Genomic DNA, 18,831 nt, shown 5'->3' with positions numbered 1-18,831 from the left:
AACTTCTTCCCCTGTATTTGTCAGGCGCATCATTTGTTAAAGTGCAACAAGCCAGGGATCAAACTGTCAGTTAAACAAGTCTACAAAAGGGTTTTAATAGTCTGATGTTTCAGCCTGTTTTTATGCAGCAAATCAAGCTTAATTATATTATTATATTCTTCAGTTACCATGGACACCATGGATTAGCTAGATGAAGGAGAAATGCTCAACCCCCAATTTTTTTCAAGAACCTAAAATGACTCAAAGTTCAATACATAAGGACAGCCGCAAAAGCACGCTATTTTAATTGTTCGTAATACACCTGTAAATTCTCTGGAATCATTTTTTTATTGGGTGAAAATTTACCTTAAAATCAATCTGACTTATTCAGATATCTTGTCATTTTGAACCAATTTGAAAACCAATATATATATTTAGTTTAATACTGCAAATGGAAATCACATGTTAACAACACCCAGTGAGTTTTTGTTCTTTTTTTATTAAAGACTAATAAAAAAATGTGATCTAAACTTCTGCTGATTAATCTAATTGAATCAGATGATCAACACACATCGACTGAATCTCTAGTTCTAAAGAATGAATTTTAAAATAACCTCAAACAGCCAGTAGATCATCACTATGAGTAAGTTTAAAAAGCAAGCTCATCTGAAAATGTATAGACATAATTGAAAGAAAAGAGTGCTTCAATATTACAAGCTTTTCAACGTTTTTGGCTACACCCAAAGGTCGGGATATCTGGAAAAGTTCTCACCTCATTATTTAAGAACTGTTCCAGATAGCTGATCTTAAAATTGCTCTGTACCTTTAAGACACCCTGTTCAAGGTCTTGCATCCAAGGCTAAAAACTGCCACCTCATGAACAGGTTTCAGGGAGAAAGCAGTTCAATCTTCAGCAGCCAGGGGGCGCCTTTTCAATCTTACACTTCGAGCTCAAATAAAAAATGTACAGCTCTCTGAAACAGAAGTGTTCCAAATAAATGTGCATGGAGGCAGTCCGGCAGCTAAAGGGTTATGGATACGTGAGTGTGTGTGGCTGTGCAGGTGCGTCTATAGGATCCATTTTCTCACTTCTAAATAGGCCAATTCAGTCAGTAAGTAATCTGACCAGACCCGAGCAGAAAAATGTGGAGCGGCGTCTCGGACACAGAGAGCAGTGTGTCAGCAGGAGAGGAGCGTCCCATGGGGATGTTATGAAACGCAAACACTAGGTAGCCACACATCCCCCCACGTAACCTCAATTACACAACCCTGTACACTCCATCCTCTGGCATCATCATCTCAAGGCAGATTTTGCGATACTGAAGCTGCCCTAAAACTTTACTCTGTTCATTTACTCTCTGAAATGTATCCCAAAAACTTTTCAAAAACTGCCATTATTTCTAAACTTCAGAACATGAATGAACCAAGGTGAATGAACACATTCACTGTTAATATGGTACATACATGCACTCTTTTTTTTTTAAATGATCTTGATGTATGATCAGGCACAAAAATCTACACACACACACATGTTCAGACCCACTCCTCTCCTCCTGCACACAGCCTCCTCTGTTTCCTTGCCAACTCCTGCAGACCTGCCCGCCTGCAACAGATCCTTTTTCACTACAACTCACCACAGGCACACTACATATACATCACACTGACTGAACTCCTCTCAAAAGACCTTCAGTCCCTAAAAAAACCCCAAATAAACAAATAACAACAACTAATGTCTTTCCCCCTGCCCCTCAGATACATAAAGTATAAAGGAGCTTGATCCTGGAGGAATCATTTTGCATGCAGCTTTAACATGTTTTCAAATGTTGCTGACAAAAAGGCAGTGGTGGTTTTGTTTCACCCCCTAAATCCTCTGAAAAATAAATAGTTTCAGTCTTTTATATCCTGCTGCGATAAATAAATAAGTCTAACTTCCCATCTTGAGACTACCAGAACTCAATTCAAAAGCAGACTGAGACACAGACATTATTCAAACATCACTACATCATAGCAAAACAGCACAGCAGAGGTTTGTATTGCATCATATGGTAAATCACTTCCTGCTCCCCTGTCCCACCCATTCTCACATTACAGACATTCTTTCCTTCCTTCAGTTCTCTTGCTGTGAACTCCACACCTCTGCTCTGCGTAGATCAAAATATGACTTTCAATCCTGCTGCCAAAACTCAACCACAGTAGTGTTTCTTAAAGAAGTGCTGTTCGCAGTGCAATGTGAGGAACCCACGAAGCGTACACACTGTGAAGCCTTCCTGAACAGCAGCAGGCAATTCTGTGACACCTCTATCTATTCGTCAACACAATGACATTTTATATATTTCTGAGTCATGTCTCTACATTGTTCATCAATACAGAATTTTACCGTCATTCCACATATCTCGCATTGTATGGTGATATTAAGCTGCGATTCCAAACCTTAGTGTTGATAAACCCCCCAAGAAAAGAAAAATGAACTATTGTTCTTTGAAGAATGAAGCTGATGTTAAAATAGAAGCGCATGTGTACAATAGTAGAAGGTACAAGTCATCTTTCACTCATCCTTCAACAGGCACACAATAACAACGTGATTATCATGTAAATGTTTCTGGAAACCTGTCCCATTGATCTAAAAAAAGCACATGTTTATAGATTGATTTAACTGTACACTATAATTATAAGGTTAACAGATTTACTGATGTCATTCACTCTCTCTGATGTCTTGTAGTTGTTTGATTTATGGAGGTTGCTGACAGACAGGTTGAGCTAATTGCACAATGGTGACCAGGGAACAGTCAGTGCCCAGACTAGAGGGCTGGTGTTCACACTGCTAGCAGAAGAAGACGAGGTTTTCAAGCTCATGGCGGGGCCAACTGAAGTTGAAGCATCAGAGAATGTTGTATCCATGTGATTTACATCAGCCTGCACTGAAGAGGGCAGGTTTACAGCGCTGTCAGCCATGGGTTTGACTGTGCCATGGACAATACCCAGAAAGACATCCACAATGATTCTTTTAAAAAATCCTTAACTCTTTTTTTTTTTTTCTCTTTCATTTTGGTGAGCAGCTGTAAGGTTGGCAAATTAAAGGACAACATGTAACGATCAACAAAAACCCATTTTCTGACAATAGAAATACTTAGAAACAGTTGGCTTAGTTGGCTTTCCCCCGCCAAACTTTTTTTACACACTAGAATCTCTTCTTCAGAGCTGCTGAACAACAACCCTTCAAGGTTGGGTGATATTGTTTGTCATATGTTCTTTCAAGGCCTTGAAGTGAGGCATTCATAGGCTTTCTGTACCTCTATCTGCTGCACAGTGAGGTCCAAGAAGGTGTTCTCGTTGCGGACGCTGATCAGGCTCTTGGGGCCCTTACATCCCATGCTGGTCCCCAGGCCTCCGTTCAGCTTCACCACCACTAGTTTGTTGAGGCAGTCAGCGACGTTGTCCGGCAGACCTCTGGCCGCAATCTTATCATAGGGCTGGATCTGAAGGAAAAGAGATGAGGCAGAGCCAGAGGGTCAGACGAACAGCAGGTGAACCACTAAATAGTTCTTAAAATCATCCCCTCAACTGTGTCTTTAAGTTTTACTGCAATTTATCCTTTCACTACAAAGTGTAATCGTAGTGTTTCTGCACACTAAATCAACAGTGATGTCAAGTTATTTTTTTAGTCCTTGCAGCTGTAAAAAAAAAGTGACGGTAACTGCTTTATGTATGGACTCATTCATTTCTATATTGGCAATGTAATGGGCTAAACTGAAGCGGACAAGTGAAAATATCACAAACCATTGACTTCTACTGCAGCGAAAAGCTTTTTCAAAACTAGAAAGGAAATGTTAAATGCATGAATTAAAAAAACAGAGAAGACACATGATACATTATGTTTCACGTGTTTGCATCAATGGTGTAGATAATAGACGTAAAAATGAATGAATGTACACAGCCTGCTTTAAAAGTGGTCTTTAGCACTTCTGCTGTATGGTATGTGTGTGTGCAAGTGTGTGTGTGTCTGTGAAGCCCCATTTCGCAGTCGATACTACAGCTCTCACATCAGCATATTCACAGATCATGTATTGACGTCTTTTATTATCTCCCACAGAGCAGAAAGGAGTGAAGGGAGGATATGAAAGAGGATGTGATGATTACAGCATGAACTACAGTGAACCAAAGGATAGTTCCTGATACAAATTCTTTAAAAAACATGTATTGAAAGTTAACATCGAACTCAAAGTGTTGCAGCAGCAGAAATTGCTTCCCCACTGGTGGTGTGCTTCTTAAAGTTTCTTTTGTTTGAATGACTCCGTTCTTTCAGGAGGAATTTTTGGAATCATATAAAAAAAAAAAACTCGGAGCAACGTGCAGAGGCATCCAGGGACAGCAAATACTAACCAGATGTTACAACAGCTTTTTGTTGTTAGGAGTATGTCACTGCTCAAAGCTAGCTCTGCAATGAATTTGCTTGTGTTCTTAAAGGAGATTTTTAGCTGATGTGTGTGCGTTTGGTGTGTGTGTGTGTGTGTGTGTGAGTGTGTGTGTGTGTGTAAGCAGCAAAAACAGATCCTGTGTCCTTTCCTGCTAAAAGCACAGAAATGCCTACCAATGACAGCGGACACACAGCAGACCTTCTGATGGAAACAGACGGTCTCTCCTATGACGTTTACCATCCCCCCCTCTACTCACAACTCCTCATCCCTTCACCTCACATGACATGTAGTCTGAAGTTACAAATACAACGGGCAACCTGGATACAGCTGCTGTTTTATGTCTGTCCTTCAGATAGAAACATTCTTCACGGAGGACAATGACGTTTCATGGTCAAAAGGTTTTACACATAACTTTCAGGAAAGGTATGCTGAATGATGACGAACACTATTAACGAATAACACAGTCTTGACTTATTCAAATCCCTGCAGTCATTGGAAAATGAAAAAGATTATAGAGTGACTAAAGAGGTAACAGAGGTGTATTTGTTGTTAAATTGTACAAAATGTCTTACAGCTGGGATCCACATCCCCCCCCCTGTACCCCCAAAGTTAAACTACTTCCATTTGTAGAAGTTCATTGCTTTTTTTTTTCTTGGCAAAACATATGCCTTTTGTGTGTAGCTAGCCACTCCAGCCACATTAACACAACACTGAGTGGTCTGCAGGGAACAACAGATGTTGCAGTATAATTTTTCTTTCCACATACTCATTCATATACCTAGACTTGAGTATTGGCAGACACAGAGTACTCATCCAAAGCTGTGAAGTGTTGTGAAGATTCGCTCTTTTTTTTTTTTTTCCATGAAGCTATAATCAAAAATACTGACTGAAAACACTGATTTTCTTTTGGACTTATTTACAACTTGGGACTATTTGCAAGTTTGACCATACCTGTCATCATGGCACTTATCAGGCTTTTGGTCTGCAAATCTATATGGGTGTTGTCCACATTTTTCAAACCAACCAATGAAAATCATTTGATTGATTATAAAACATTTTGGTGCATGGGCACATTACACATTGCTAGCACTGCTCTACTGTAAGATGAATATGTGACTAAAAGGTGTTCTTTGTATTGGTCAAAAACAGGAGTTGCTAGTGGCAGCAATATTTTCTATGTAGGGTTTTATTTTGGAGAAAAAGAACAAGTCATTGGACATTTCTGATACTGTCATCAGTTTTGGTACAGCTCTAGAGAACTAAACAAACATTGTGCTTAGTAATAGTTGTATTATTTTTAATTCTTTGAAATCAGTTTTGGTGCAAACTTATCCATACTACTTTTACTTTTGACTTTGACAGATAGCTGCTGTACCTTGGAGGATATTTTACCTCAAGATAACAGAGCCAGGCAATGAGTATAGTTTTGGATTGACAAAGACACACACCAGGAGGGATTCAAAATGTTTTACAAATAAAATATGGTTTGTACAGAAAAGTAATCAGTATCAGTGGAGCGGAGAAGATGTCCGCATGACTGGCGACAAACTATACTGTCATCACATTTCAGTAGAAGAATTGCACAATATGTTACTCTGTTGACTAACGTTGGTAATGGAATATGTACTCTGGCCTCTGGCTTAAAGTTTTTTCTGTTGTGTGATGGATATCTACTAAAGCAGAGCTTATAAAGAGGGGCTGCCTGACAGTCACATAAGATACAAGAGAAAATGTGTGTATATAAAACAAACACCTGCATTTTATTCATAAACATCCTTACATGATATACATTTACATGATAATAATGAGAAATGTGTAGGGTTGGTCTCAAATAAACCTTATTATCGAGGAGTTTGTCCTCGATAATAAGAGAGAAGAGGACTACATTCTGTCCTTTCGAAATTCTAATGGTTCCCTGAAAAAATCAGCACATCATTTGAGCTGCGGTAAACCCCTTTCCTTGGACATGTAATGCCACAGCATCATTACAATTCAGAAAATGTTAGTAAAACTGTAAGATTAAACACCAATAAAGGGTTATGTACAAGAACACCATGTATCATAATTAAGTCTTCATGCTGTCAATGTAACTGACAGAGCAGGCCAAACCAGTGACCCATCAGACTGCATGAGTCAGTTCAAAACCACGTTTAAATCCAGCACACACACACACGTACATGCACACCTCCTTTTCACACGTATCCAACCCTTCCAGTTTCTGTTTTGTCTGCTGGAAGAACAACATTCCTGCAAGGAAGCTTAAGTTTTCAGTTACCAGTGTAACAGAGCTAAGTAATCATTATAAATGTCTAGTTTCCTACACTACAGTATACTTTGTTAATCTCGTGCAACCGCAGGTCTGATATATAAAGCTAACAGGAAAGTTTAAACTAGTGCAGTTTCTTGAGCGGCCACTTGGGGTTAGGTAAAAAGGGAGTCAAATTAAAGTTAAAGTTCATATACAAAAGATAACCTTAACAATAAAATGAAACACTTTACAGCCTGGTACAAAAATAGTTTGGATTTTATAACTATTCCTCAAATCATATATTTATTTGGACCATCCACCCTCTCCTCTCCAAGTATTGCCTCTCCTGATTAAAAAAAGAAGAGGTAAAAATATACCAATAAATGATTACTGCAGCAGGTCAACCTGTCATTTTCACTAGCTGTGGAAGCTAGTGGTCAATCTGAGTCAAAACTGGCTTTATAGACCAAAAAGCTACTGAATAATTCATTTGGATGGGAGAGATTCTAAATCCAGAGGCTGTCTTAAACTGTGAATCTAAAAAAAAGAAGTTCAGTTTACTTTCTTATCTTCTATTTCTTGAACTCTCACACAAGCCTGTATGCTCTTTACTGTGTTTCTCCTGTCATTTTCTCTCTAACTTACACTCATCCCTCCACATCTCCTCTTTGCCTCAGTCTCTCTTTACGTAACTCTCAATTTTGCTCTCCATTCATCTTTCCCTCTGCCTTTCTCCGTCTGTTATCTTCTCTCTCTCCCTCTTTCACTCTCTAGCATTTGAGTCTGTAAAAATTAATGAGGCAGCCCAGAATTTGGGAGTGAAGCAGCTGCTGCAGTCTAGAGAGGAAAAAGACAGGCTTTGTTTCGGGGATGTGCGTGTTTGATTAAAGAGTCCGATGCCGGGACAAAAAGCAAGTGAGGGAGTTTTGTCAATGTTCAGTGAGACAGAAGTAGACGTGGACAACTAATGCACAACTACTCTGACAGGACCCAGACTGACTCTATGAGAGAGCAAAGTAATTAGAGAGGATAATAAGGTAATATCAAGAAATACAGGTTTCTTTTCTACTGACTCAGAATTCCTGCTCAGCAGGAGCCTGTAGAACAGGAGTGCAGCAGTGAAATGACAGTGTGCAGGAAATTTCTTTTTATGTGTTTCAATGTAAAAAATGTAGAAATTATACAGATCAATCTTTTTCATGAGGCTTTTTTATTTTATTTTAATGGCATTATTGATACTCAAAAAATCTGAGATTGTTATCAGAGCCGACAACAACAATCTTTTTGTTAAAATGAGTCTAATCTTTTTTTCATATCAGCTCTTACACTCCATGTCAATTCATTATTATTATTATATATCGCCGGCGTCTTTGTACGTCAGTCGGAAGCTCAGACAGTGTTTGGTATTTTACCTTGTTTTTTTCATGTTTTGATCATCAGCTTTTTACATTACACTTTTAGAATCCGATTATCTTATTGTAATGTATCTGTGAACCAAAAGTCTAAGCCATCAGACTCTGGGATCATTTCTGGGACGTCAGCGCAGTGGAGCGCACCCATGACACATCACAGGAGAACTACAAGATCCCGCGGGAATAAAGAGAAAAACATGCAAACAACATGTTGCTTTGTCTTTCTGAGGATGAATTGTTGTTAATTTGTTGCCTGTTTTGACGTAATGTTGACAAAGTGATGAAAAATACGATCGCGAGTCCGTATATTGTGTTTTATTTTGAAATTGACCGGATGCTCTGTGCGTTTCCTTGTCTCACTTCCTGTCCGGTCTGTCATATTCTGTCCAGCGTGACGCGTGCCTGCAGCGTACTCCGGCGAAAATAGACTCGCTGCATATTTGAAACGGAGCAGAGCGCAGTGCCGCCGGTGTCTCGCGCCGGAGACGGACCGCAGCGCGCGCTGTGTGAACACAATGATAGACTAGAGTGGCAGCTAAGTACAACGTAGTGTGCGGCGCTGACGGACCGCGGCGCGCACAGAGTATGTGTGAATTGGCAGTAAATCATACAAAGTATAATTTCCACCTCACGCCTCTGTCGATCTCAATCTCGATCAAGGTTCACGCAGTTCCACCACACCTGTGAGAATCTCACAAAGGTTTCACCGTGACCCAAAAACACAAAAACCTGCCTACCGCTGGGTCGTTTCTCCAGTTTTGAAGTACAGGTTCTTAAAGTATGGACGGCACACCCTTTGTTAATTATCTTGGCATATCGCCCTCTTAAACCTGTTAACATCTTTTTTCCTCAATTTGCAGACCTCTTGTCTCAGATAATGTCAAAATATGACAGCGTGCTGATTCTTGGTGATTTTAATATCCATGTGCGCTGTCCTTCCAAACCACTGGTTGGTGAATTTCTTAATTTAATTGAAACTTTTAATTTCACACAGCATGTAACTGGTCCCACCCATAAACTTGGGCACACACTTGGTTATTTTTGACAACTGGTTGTCCTGTTTTTAATATGGAAATAATTGACCCTCACCTCTCAGATCACAGTGTAATTATGTTTAATGTTTCTCGACCTGTTTCTCAGTCAACTGTTCTCCTTCCTGTTCTCTGCTCTCGCCACATTAACTCCTCTACTGCTAGTATTTTTTCAACAGCCCTCATAGCTGCCCCAAACATTCACATCATTGAGGCCTCACCTCCCGAGCTCCGCACAGAGGAACTCACTACCTTATTTAATTCCACCTGCTCCTCCATTCTAGAGGCCATTGCTCCCTTTAAATCAAAAAAAAAAAAAAAAATCTCAACCTTGGCTCACTGACACAACTAGAGCCTTAAGGAGCGATTGTCGTAAAAGCGGAAATGGACGCAGGATAAGCTCCAGATTTCCTATGATATCTTAAAGGACCAGCTGTTAAGGTACCAGCAAGCACTTAAGGCAGCAAGAGCAAAACATTTCTCTGAAATATTTTAAAGAACTACCATAACATATAAATTATCTCATCTGTCCGTCTACCAGAATCACCCAAGGTGTGCCGTTAATGTGACAACTTCTTGAAATTCTTCACTGGTAAAATTGAAAGCATTCGCATGTTTCTGTCTCTCTTATTTGCTCCCCCTCACTCTCCCCTCACTTTAAGAAACTATTTTTTAACATGAAATCTACAACCTGCGACCTGAGTCCGCCTTACTAAAAGTCCATTATGACCTCCTCCTCACAGTCGATTCAGGAATTGATTTTAAGGTTGCATTGTTTGTTTTTAAAGCACTAGATGGCCTGGCACCCTCTTATATTACTGATCTACTCAGCCCCTACACAACAGTCAGGTCTGACCCTCTGTGGAATCTTTTAAGTCCCACCTCAAAACACACTTCTATACGTTGGCCTTTGAGTCCTAGTTAGGTTGCTTATACTTCTTACAAAATGTACTTCAATCAAATGTCTTAATATTATTGTCTAATTATATTGTTAGTATTCTGTGTGCATCTGTGTAGGCAAACATGTATGTGTGAGTTTTGCCTTGTTATTTTTATTTTTGCTTTGTTTTTTAATCTGTATTGCTCTCTTGTCTCATGTACAGCACTTAGGTCAGCTGTTGCTGTTTTTAAATGTTCTTTATAAATAAATGTGATTGATTGATATATTTTAACTTCAGCAGGCATATTTTTGAGGGACACCAGCATGTCTTACAAAAGCACTACATGTTTCCAAACTTTGTTAAAAGCCACAGTTTTAGACCCTTCTCACAATCACACACAATGTTGTTATTTGCTGAAATTCTCAAATTACTTCACATATAAAATAGGTTTAGACAAAACCTATATTGCTATGTCTATAATGACTATATATGGTCATTGCTATGGTAACATATAAATTCACATTGAAGCTAACCATTACTACAGTCAAAACTGGTTCTTAAGGGTTAGTAAGGATATGCTTAATTATTTTCCCATTTAATGATTATACATTATTAATTGAAGATTGAAAGCTAATGGTAGCATCTATTTAAAAAACACATTTGCATGGCATGCCTTTAGTGTTGCTGTAGAAGTCATATTTTAGTTTAACAGCTTATAACTCACATCCAAACTAAGAGCTTGACCTATGATGCAAGGCTGAAAGTAGACATGACTTCAATTTTAACGTGTCATAGGTTTCAGAAACACTTATTTCATCATTTCCTGTCGCTTTCACTTTTAGTTCATCTGACTGACAAAGTGTTCAAAACATCTCTCTGGGTCACATCGGGCCATTTCCCCCTTCAGCGGCTCACCTCAAATCACTGCAGGGTTGACTGACCTCACAAATGGCTCTTCTCTTATAAAAATCAAGTCAAATCATGAGCCTTTAGACAAATGGTTTTCATTCGTAAACTAAAAATCACATTTTGAGATACAACGCAAGGTTACAATTTGCAAATGGTCACATATCAAACTGGTTTGAACGCTGTACAGGATACAGGTTTGCTGAGTGTTTAATCATGTGACACTGGGACTAATTTATGGAAGCTGATGTAGAACCAAAATTAAAACCATGTGCAACATATAATTAATCTAACGTTTTCTATATTAGTTTAATAACAACTTAAAACAGTTCACTAATCAAAGTATTATTGGTCGTGTGACTGGTGTACTTCAGGGAAAGACAGCGGCAGAGGCTGAAGAATCTGATAAGTTGAAAATGTAATTATTTTACTGTCCTAATAAAACTTAATAAATTATTCTGTGCTGTAGATCTCAGGCTTAGGCTTTGAGGAATTACAGTATGTCATTACATGGATGATCTCCAAGTCCACCAACAGTTAAACTGAAGGTTTCAGCACCACTGCTAACAGAGCGCAGATAAAAGTCTCTTCATCAAAATCCATACTTTGCCTCTCGTTTCTTCACTGTAAGATTTGACTTTTTCTAAGCATGTCTTCAATTTGATTTTACCCTTTACCAACTCACAGCTGCAGTGGTTCAGTTCTTTGTGAGTAATACTTTCTACCATAACAACAAAATAAAAACACGTCAATTCTTCTCTTACAGCCTCAGTGTAGAGAGGCAGTAAACAAGCATCCAGCTTTTACTTCACAGTGATTTAAAAATAAATACATCTGATTCATTTTATATTTCTCACTATGGTGTCTCTGCGCATGCAAGATTTTCTCCTAAGTAATGTCCCTTTCTCAAGGGCTTTATAATTTAAGCTCTAACAATATCTTTGGGAGATTTCTGCCTAAAGTCACTGTGAAAAGAAAGGAAGATCTTTCTCAGAGTTTGAAATTGAGAAGTCTGCGTCTTCAGACTGACTTTTCTTCAGTGCTGCCTGCCCCCTGCTTAACATTTTGACTGAAAATACATTTTGAGTTCAGGTTTATTGTCATTCCTCAAGATTAAATGGAATCAACTACTTGTGCACTTTTCATGTACTCTGAAGTTAACACAAAGCAGACAAACCTGTTGTTCAGGAAACAGTAGGAGAAGCCCTGAGGAAATCCCCTGGGACTAAAAACTAAAATGCTGCATAAATGTGGAAAGGAAATCCTGCTCAGAGAAACAATGCTGACTCTGCACTTGGATTGACTTTGTAAGTGCTACCCCCATAGTTTGCTCTGTAAATATTAAATGTACAGCCTACAAACGGTTTGTAATTGACTGGATCAGGATCAGGTTCCAATAGTCCCAGTTGATAAAAACCCTGATGCAAGAGTCAAGCCACTGACATGCTGATAAGGCAGCTTTGACTTGGAAAGTATTGACCTTTTATTTGGCTTAACTGATATTAACTCTTTACATAACATCAGTTTTGTTTGTAATAGTTCGAACAACAAAGGATAATGAATCACTCCACAGTCCACTCATGCTCTTATTATATCCAGACATTGACATTTGACGTGGTTAAAAGTTTGCCTGGCATTTGGTTATGAGCCTCACTATTTAAAACACTGTTGCCTTTTATATCAAAGTAGGGATCCCGGATTTCTATCTACAATCGTTGTGGCATATACTTTCTCCTGTTTAAAACCCATTCTGTTATAACTTTTTTTTTTCTTTATGATGTAGTATGTCAAATGAATCTGTTTCTGGAACATTATTATGAGAAGGATATTGATTGCTGTAACTGCTCCCTATGTGCAAAGAAAAGATTGACACAAATAAACCCAGAAATAGACATGTACATATAAAACAGGCGTGATAATAAAAACCCTGAGGGCTTGTAAAAGGAGCCCACCTTAAAACTAACAGCCTTTGCAAAGTCTTAAGTAGTTCATAAAGTCCACATCCACAGTGTAAGAAAATGAATAAGAATGGAATACAATTAGGCAGACACATATCCAAAGCTGTTGTCTCAGCCTCTTTCTGACCCCCAGAATAAAAACACACCAGTTACTCAAAAGTATAAAGATGCATTGTGCACGGTGCCAGATTTTCCTTCTGGTCGATGCACCATAATTGTAGCTATCAAGCATGTTAAGCTGACAAAATTGGAAAGTTAACAGACATTAATAAAAGGTAGAGAATACATGATAGTCAACCCAACACAATAAGGTAAGGTAAACATTTTCAATGAACAACCAAAAAGAGTTTTGAGCAGGCTGAGCATGTATTTTAGACGTTTATAATCGCTGTCAGTCACGGGTCTTTGATCCTGGGAAGGCCAAAATTGTCACTGATTTTAAAATTCCCTTCATTGTGCATTCAGTCCTAGTTTGATGTTAATTACTTTCTGGTGCATTCAGGCTAATTGTTCTCCTGACTAGACAACACAAAAGACATGCAGAACTACTCCCAAAGACAAAAGCTGTTGTATGGGCCATCAATCCAACACTTTTGATCTCTCTCTCTAAACAATGCCCACATTCTCTCATATTAAAACAAACACACAAAAACTCAACAAACAAGACTTACCGAGTCCTCTGGAGGTCTTTGTATCTTTGTCCACTCTACTGAAGGCCCTTTCACTTGCAGAAATCTGTGGAACAGGTTCTTGAACCCCTCAAAGTCTTTCCTGGACACCTGCAAAATAAAGATTTTGGCTGTAGGTTATTCATCCCAGAGGCAGACTCATATTTATCAACTCACTGATACATGACTGCCCAACCGTAGTCGTAATTCACAAAAAAAGTACTAATGGCTTCTCAAAGTGCACCTATTACTGACAAGGTTTTTACAACTAAGTCATTTAGACAAAGTACCAGAAACCTTTGCACATTGCGGACCTCTACCTTCAATTTTTCTCATTTAGTAAACATTTATAACATTTTAGGCATAAATGATTGACAGTGTGGTTTTAAATTTAAAAAAAAGCCTTTCCTTCTTGTATCATTAGCCATAATCTTTTGAATGCAGTGCATTTCTCCTCATACCAATTTTCTAACAGTGGAGCCAGTAATCAAGGAATCGAAACAATTGTATTGCTGTAATCATGGAAAGCCATAAAACACCATCAGTCAGGTTAAGTGGGTTTGGTTATATGGACCAGTGAGACCTGAGATTTAATCTCTTCCATCTGAAGCCGTCACTGAAGTGAAATATGTATCTATACCCAGACCTTAAACTGTGAAACACATTAGCTATAACATTTGAGTTGATGAACCCGCTCCACTTCAGTTCTTCTGGTGTATTGAATTTTGAGGATACAGCCATAAGTATTTAGAGCTACCTTTGGTTACCTGAGACCATTATCATTTCCAATGACTAGTATTCCTTGTGTATGACACATTTTATTCTTTCAGTAGGCAGATAAGAATGCAGTAAAATCTTAGCACTTCACTAGATTTCATTTCTAAGCTGTAGCAAGGAAACACTCTTTCAGATACGATCTGTGTTTAACAAGGAAGTCATATAACAGGAACTACATCCAAAATCTGAATGACTGTTAACAGTCAGTCCAACCACTTTGTAAGTAAGTGTGTACTCTACTCTACGGCTGTGCAGACTTCCATTTACCTTACATAACTATTGGTGAAGTACAAGACTTCTCTTTGAAAACCCTTACATTTAATTGTGTATGAAGTACTGGTCACGCCTGAGTTTACTCACTAACCTCTTCTCTTACTGTATAAAATACATCTTTTGTGATTCCTGGGAGTTTGAAAGAGCCTGGATAATGTCTAAAGGAGGCAGCTGCCAAACCCCAAGTGGTAATGATGAGATTATAAACTAACAGCTTTGTCTCAAGGGCTGTGGTTGTTTCATACCAAAGGAATAAATAATGATAACTCTTTATAGGAGACCGTTTAAATATTACAAAGTCGCTTTCAATAATTTGCTGTTTTGGCTTGGGAGTGACTACCCCCGAGACAAGAATCCGTTTTGGGCTAACAGTATAAGTCTACATGGTCAAATTTTGGCTTGGGGCCTCTAATGGTTAGTTAAGTTATGATAAAAACTTGCATGAAAACCTTGCCTTCAAATTTGAATGACGTTGACTTACGCAAATACGTGCTTGTAAGCCATAGGTGGAACTCTCATTGGCACTGTGCTGCAGTATGTGTCACGTCTGTGTTTTCCAAGTAGTTATGTGTGACCAAACAACCCTTAAAATCACAACCAGATGTTCAGAGAGAAACAGAGGGTAGGAGACAGACAGACAGACAGAGAGAGAGAGAAACAGAGGGGGGGGAGAGAGAGATTTTTTGTGCTACCTCTCTCTCTGCGCCTGTTGTGGTGTCCAGAAGTTTCTCCAGCTCTGAGTGCATGGAGCTCTCCAGCTGCTGCCGCATCATTTCCTGGAACTGAGCCATCCCTCTGTCAGGCTCTCCTTTACTCAGACCTGGAAGGGGGAAAGGTGTGGGACAAGGTTTAACACTTAGATGATGTGAGACACGGTTTTAAAATGCTGAGAACAAACAGATAAGTGAGGGGTAAAGATATTCCTCTTGATCTCAAAATTCACATTTGTTTGACGTAAAACTCACAGAGGTCAACTTTTATTTTAGGTAATGAATGGCCTTAGCTTGTACGCTTTGATGTCACGATTACATTTCCATTGTTTTCCTTATATGTTATGTAAATAAAATAATAAATTACTATAAATAGTAGTAATTTGCAATCTGTAACTGTTTTATATGATACCACATGATTATTACTACACTACAGGAATAAAGCAATGTCAGAGGGTGGATCTCTTAAACTGCAGTGATGTAATAGGTCTGCTATATATCTGGAATCATTTTAGAACCTGTTATCTCAGTGATTGAAAACAAAGATAATCTTCTGAAGGAGGGCGGTGGGGCGTAACAACATGTTCAAAAAAATGATATCTCTAAGCGTCATTAAACTATGATAGTGTACAGGCTGGATGTTTGGTCATCACAGTACAGAAACGGCAGAGATCATTTCAAGCTGGTTTTCACCATCAGGTAGTTAGTTTTTCAACTTTTAAATTCAAACACAGTGGTCAGAAGAAGAACTGTTGTTGCGCTGTGTTTTTGATGCTTGATTGTTATTGTTATGTATCAGCCTTAAACATAATAATAATAATCAGACTATGGTATTACATAAAGCAAAGACAGAAACTAGAAAAGCTCTTAGTCATTGCGTCTCTGTCAATACGACAGGGACAATTAATCATATCTGTACACAAAGCAATTCTGAGCCTAAATATTTCAATTACAGTCTAATTATCTTCGGTTATTGCTAAACACAAGTCATAGTCATCTGCAGATCAGACGATGAAAGAACACAAAGCCTGACAAGTTTAGGATAATCAAACAGGATTCAGTAAGCAGTGACTCATTTCTCATTGTAATGGTAATAGTATATTTATGACCTGGAGAAATTTCACGACAGAAGCATTCACCGCTTCTGGAACCAGAGATATAATGACATTATAGGGAATTAACCTCTTGGGTAAAATGAGACAACACCAATCCCTCTTCACCACTGACTGGCTTCTACAGCTAAAAGAAATGTACAGGTTTGGTATAACACTAACTTGTTTCATTAAGGACAACAAAAGTGTGAACTGTAAGTGTGACTTTGTCAATGATACATCTTTGAATCTATTGATTCATAAAGAAACTATGTTATTAAATGTAGAAATGGTTCATCTATAACTTGGATAATGAACAACAAATGGCATTCAAAATTTGCTAGATTTGAAAAAACTGTTTCTAAAACAGTTGTGACTTTTACTAGATGATCTTTTGAGAGTATTTACTGATTAGGAAAAAGACAGTTCATTATTAAATTAAACATTGTACTGTAATTATTGTAATTGTTGAGCACTTTGAGGATTCAAACTTCAAGGTTGTATCATGAATACAAGTGAAGCCCTTGATCTGATATTTCCATCCTAATGCAAACAGACCAACATATTGGGTAACTGATTTTCTTACCCTAACATTTAAAAGGAGTTTTTTTTGTTTCGATGAATGTAATCACATATTTAATCACATGTTTTAAATGCCATTATTTCACATCTAATAATTAGAATAGTTAGGCTTTTATTTTTTAATTTTCGTACTGTCTTAAGCTGAAAGTACTTGTTTGAATTCTAGTAGATCAAAGGTTAAGACATTAACTTAACCTCAGAAAAAGGAATTCGTAATGGATCAAAACAGCTAAAAGGAAGTGTAAAGAAGTGAAATGCTCGATGTCATAATGTATAGACTTTTGACTTGTCAACTGAGCTGTCTGAAAGTTTCATAGTACAATGGCCATTGTATAACTCAAGACTATAAATACTTCTCATTAAGGCATTGAGCAGTGTTTTACACTTTGACATGTGTGATGAATGAGTCAGTATAAACTATGTGAGACAAACTTCAAGTTTTCTTATGAGAAGAAACAGATTTAAAAACGTTGGTTCTTCAGAATGTGGAAATTAAATTAAGAAACATAAACACAGCTTCGGTCATTTACTTAAGGTAAAGAGCTGACTATATCCTCCATAAGACTACTTACCGCTCACAAAAAGTGCCATGTTTCAGTTGCCAGATATTGACCACCAATACACCAAATGAGACGGTCAAAATAAGAATTCCAACAGAGGATTCACAGTGAAAGACGAGGTGTCACTGACAAAGACGTAGATAAATATCAAAAAGTTTCCTTGAGCTGCCTTGTGCGCCAAATGGTCATTCCTTCAGATGTGTAAAAAACATTTTAAGGCACGATCAAAATCAAGGATCCTATCACGCTTGTCTTCTTGGACAGCAGCCTAACATCGCCCAGGCACATGAAGCTGGATTTGCTCTTGCATGATCTTTTAGTGCTTGCGTTTTCTGCCCTTATTTTCCGACCCCAATACTGTAAACCACGTCACAAATCCTCATGGCTGTGACTCCCAACCTCTGGTCATGTTTGTTCCTTTTTTTGCCTCGCCCCCCTGCTTTCGTTTTTATTACCCTATTGCTACATAGTCGAACGATTTTTTGAGCCCGTTTTCTGCACCAGAGTCCACTTACATTGGCGTCTAACATCCAGTCAATTATTAACCGGGAAGATGCACACTACCGAGTCCATAAGCATGAGCTGCCTGAAGGGGAACTTCAGAGGCTAGACACTGCGGAAATGAATGACTGATGGATTAATGGGCCGAGAGGGACGGTATGTACTCAGGAAATGATGAATTTAAACACTATCTACAAGGTAGGACAACTCAAGGTAACGTAGGTACTATGAACAACACACGAGGAAAAACCACCGTTTTCGAGAAATGTCTAAAAAAGGATACGCAGTAGCCAACTTGAAGATACAACAGTCTACTGGTCTACTCAGTCTACTGGTTTGGGTAAAAAAATAAAATAAAATGATGCTGCTAAGTGTCAAAGTGATACAATGTTATTTTATTTAAAGCAGTTTCTTACTGTGTGACTGTAGGGTGCTGGCGGAAGAAAAGTCGATGGGTCGGCCTGGTCCTGCAGGTTTGAAGGACCACGCAAATTCCTCAGAAGAGACAGCGGGGTGCACACAATATGTTTTGCAAAAATCGACAAGGATTTAACCCTGAAATATCGGGCATATGTTTCCTTTCGACGTCACAAAATATAACTTTAATAAATTGTTAAAACTGATTAAAAAAAAAAAAAGATATTTTACACCAGTGCCATTCTGGACAGAAGCGAATGGGAACGTTGCATGTGGATGGCAGCCAACCAAAAGGCTGTTTTTGTTGTGACGCAGATTTTACTACCAATAGATTTAAGCTACGTACTATATGATTTCTGACAGTTCCGGGTTAAAGAATGCCCCAAAATGTCGCAAATAAAAAAATAGTCTACCTTTGAAAA

General features: G+C 38.4%; 1 protein-coding gene and 1 long non-coding RNA gene across 3 annotated transcripts in view; one reads left to right on the top strand and one right to left on the bottom strand.

The window, feature by feature from the left end:
* The window catches only part of ugp2b (UDP-glucose pyrophosphorylase 2b), a 27,966-nt gene extending 9,425 nt beyond the window's left edge, over positions 1-18,541 (bottom strand). The window contains exons 1-4 of one of the 2 annotated variants that reach the window (XM_020639050.3): positions 18,409-18,541; positions 15,241-15,368; positions 13,502-13,609; positions 3,270-3,455 (exon numbers count right to left, since the gene is read on the bottom strand). In XM_020639050.3, coding sequence (XP_020494706.1) covers positions 3,270-3,455; positions 13,502-13,609; positions 15,241-15,339 — 393 coding nt within the window. In that variant the 5' untranslated portion in view covers positions 15,340-15,368; positions 18,409-18,541. Of the gene's footprint in view, positions 1-3,269; positions 3,456-13,501; positions 13,610-15,240; positions 15,369-17,503; positions 17,872-18,408 lie in introns of those variants that run through there. The other variant, XM_020639049.3, reaches the window with a different exon arrangement.
* On the top strand, positions 17,890-18,831 carry LOC114920490 (uncharacterized). The gene is made up of 2 exons (XR_003808809.2): positions 17,890-18,148; positions 18,422-18,831. It is a non-coding gene; the product is annotated as an uncharacterized lncRNA (long non-coding RNA).

This window comes from Labrus bergylta, chromosome 10 (assembly GCF_963930695.1).
Source record: "Labrus bergylta chromosome 10, fLabBer1.1, whole genome shotgun sequence".
NCBI classification, from domain to species: domain Eukaryota; kingdom Metazoa; phylum Chordata; class Actinopteri; order Labriformes; family Labridae; genus Labrus; species Labrus bergylta.
The sequence above is the reverse complement of the archived record's forward strand: the minus strand, read 5'-3'. Positions and strand labels throughout refer to the sequence as shown.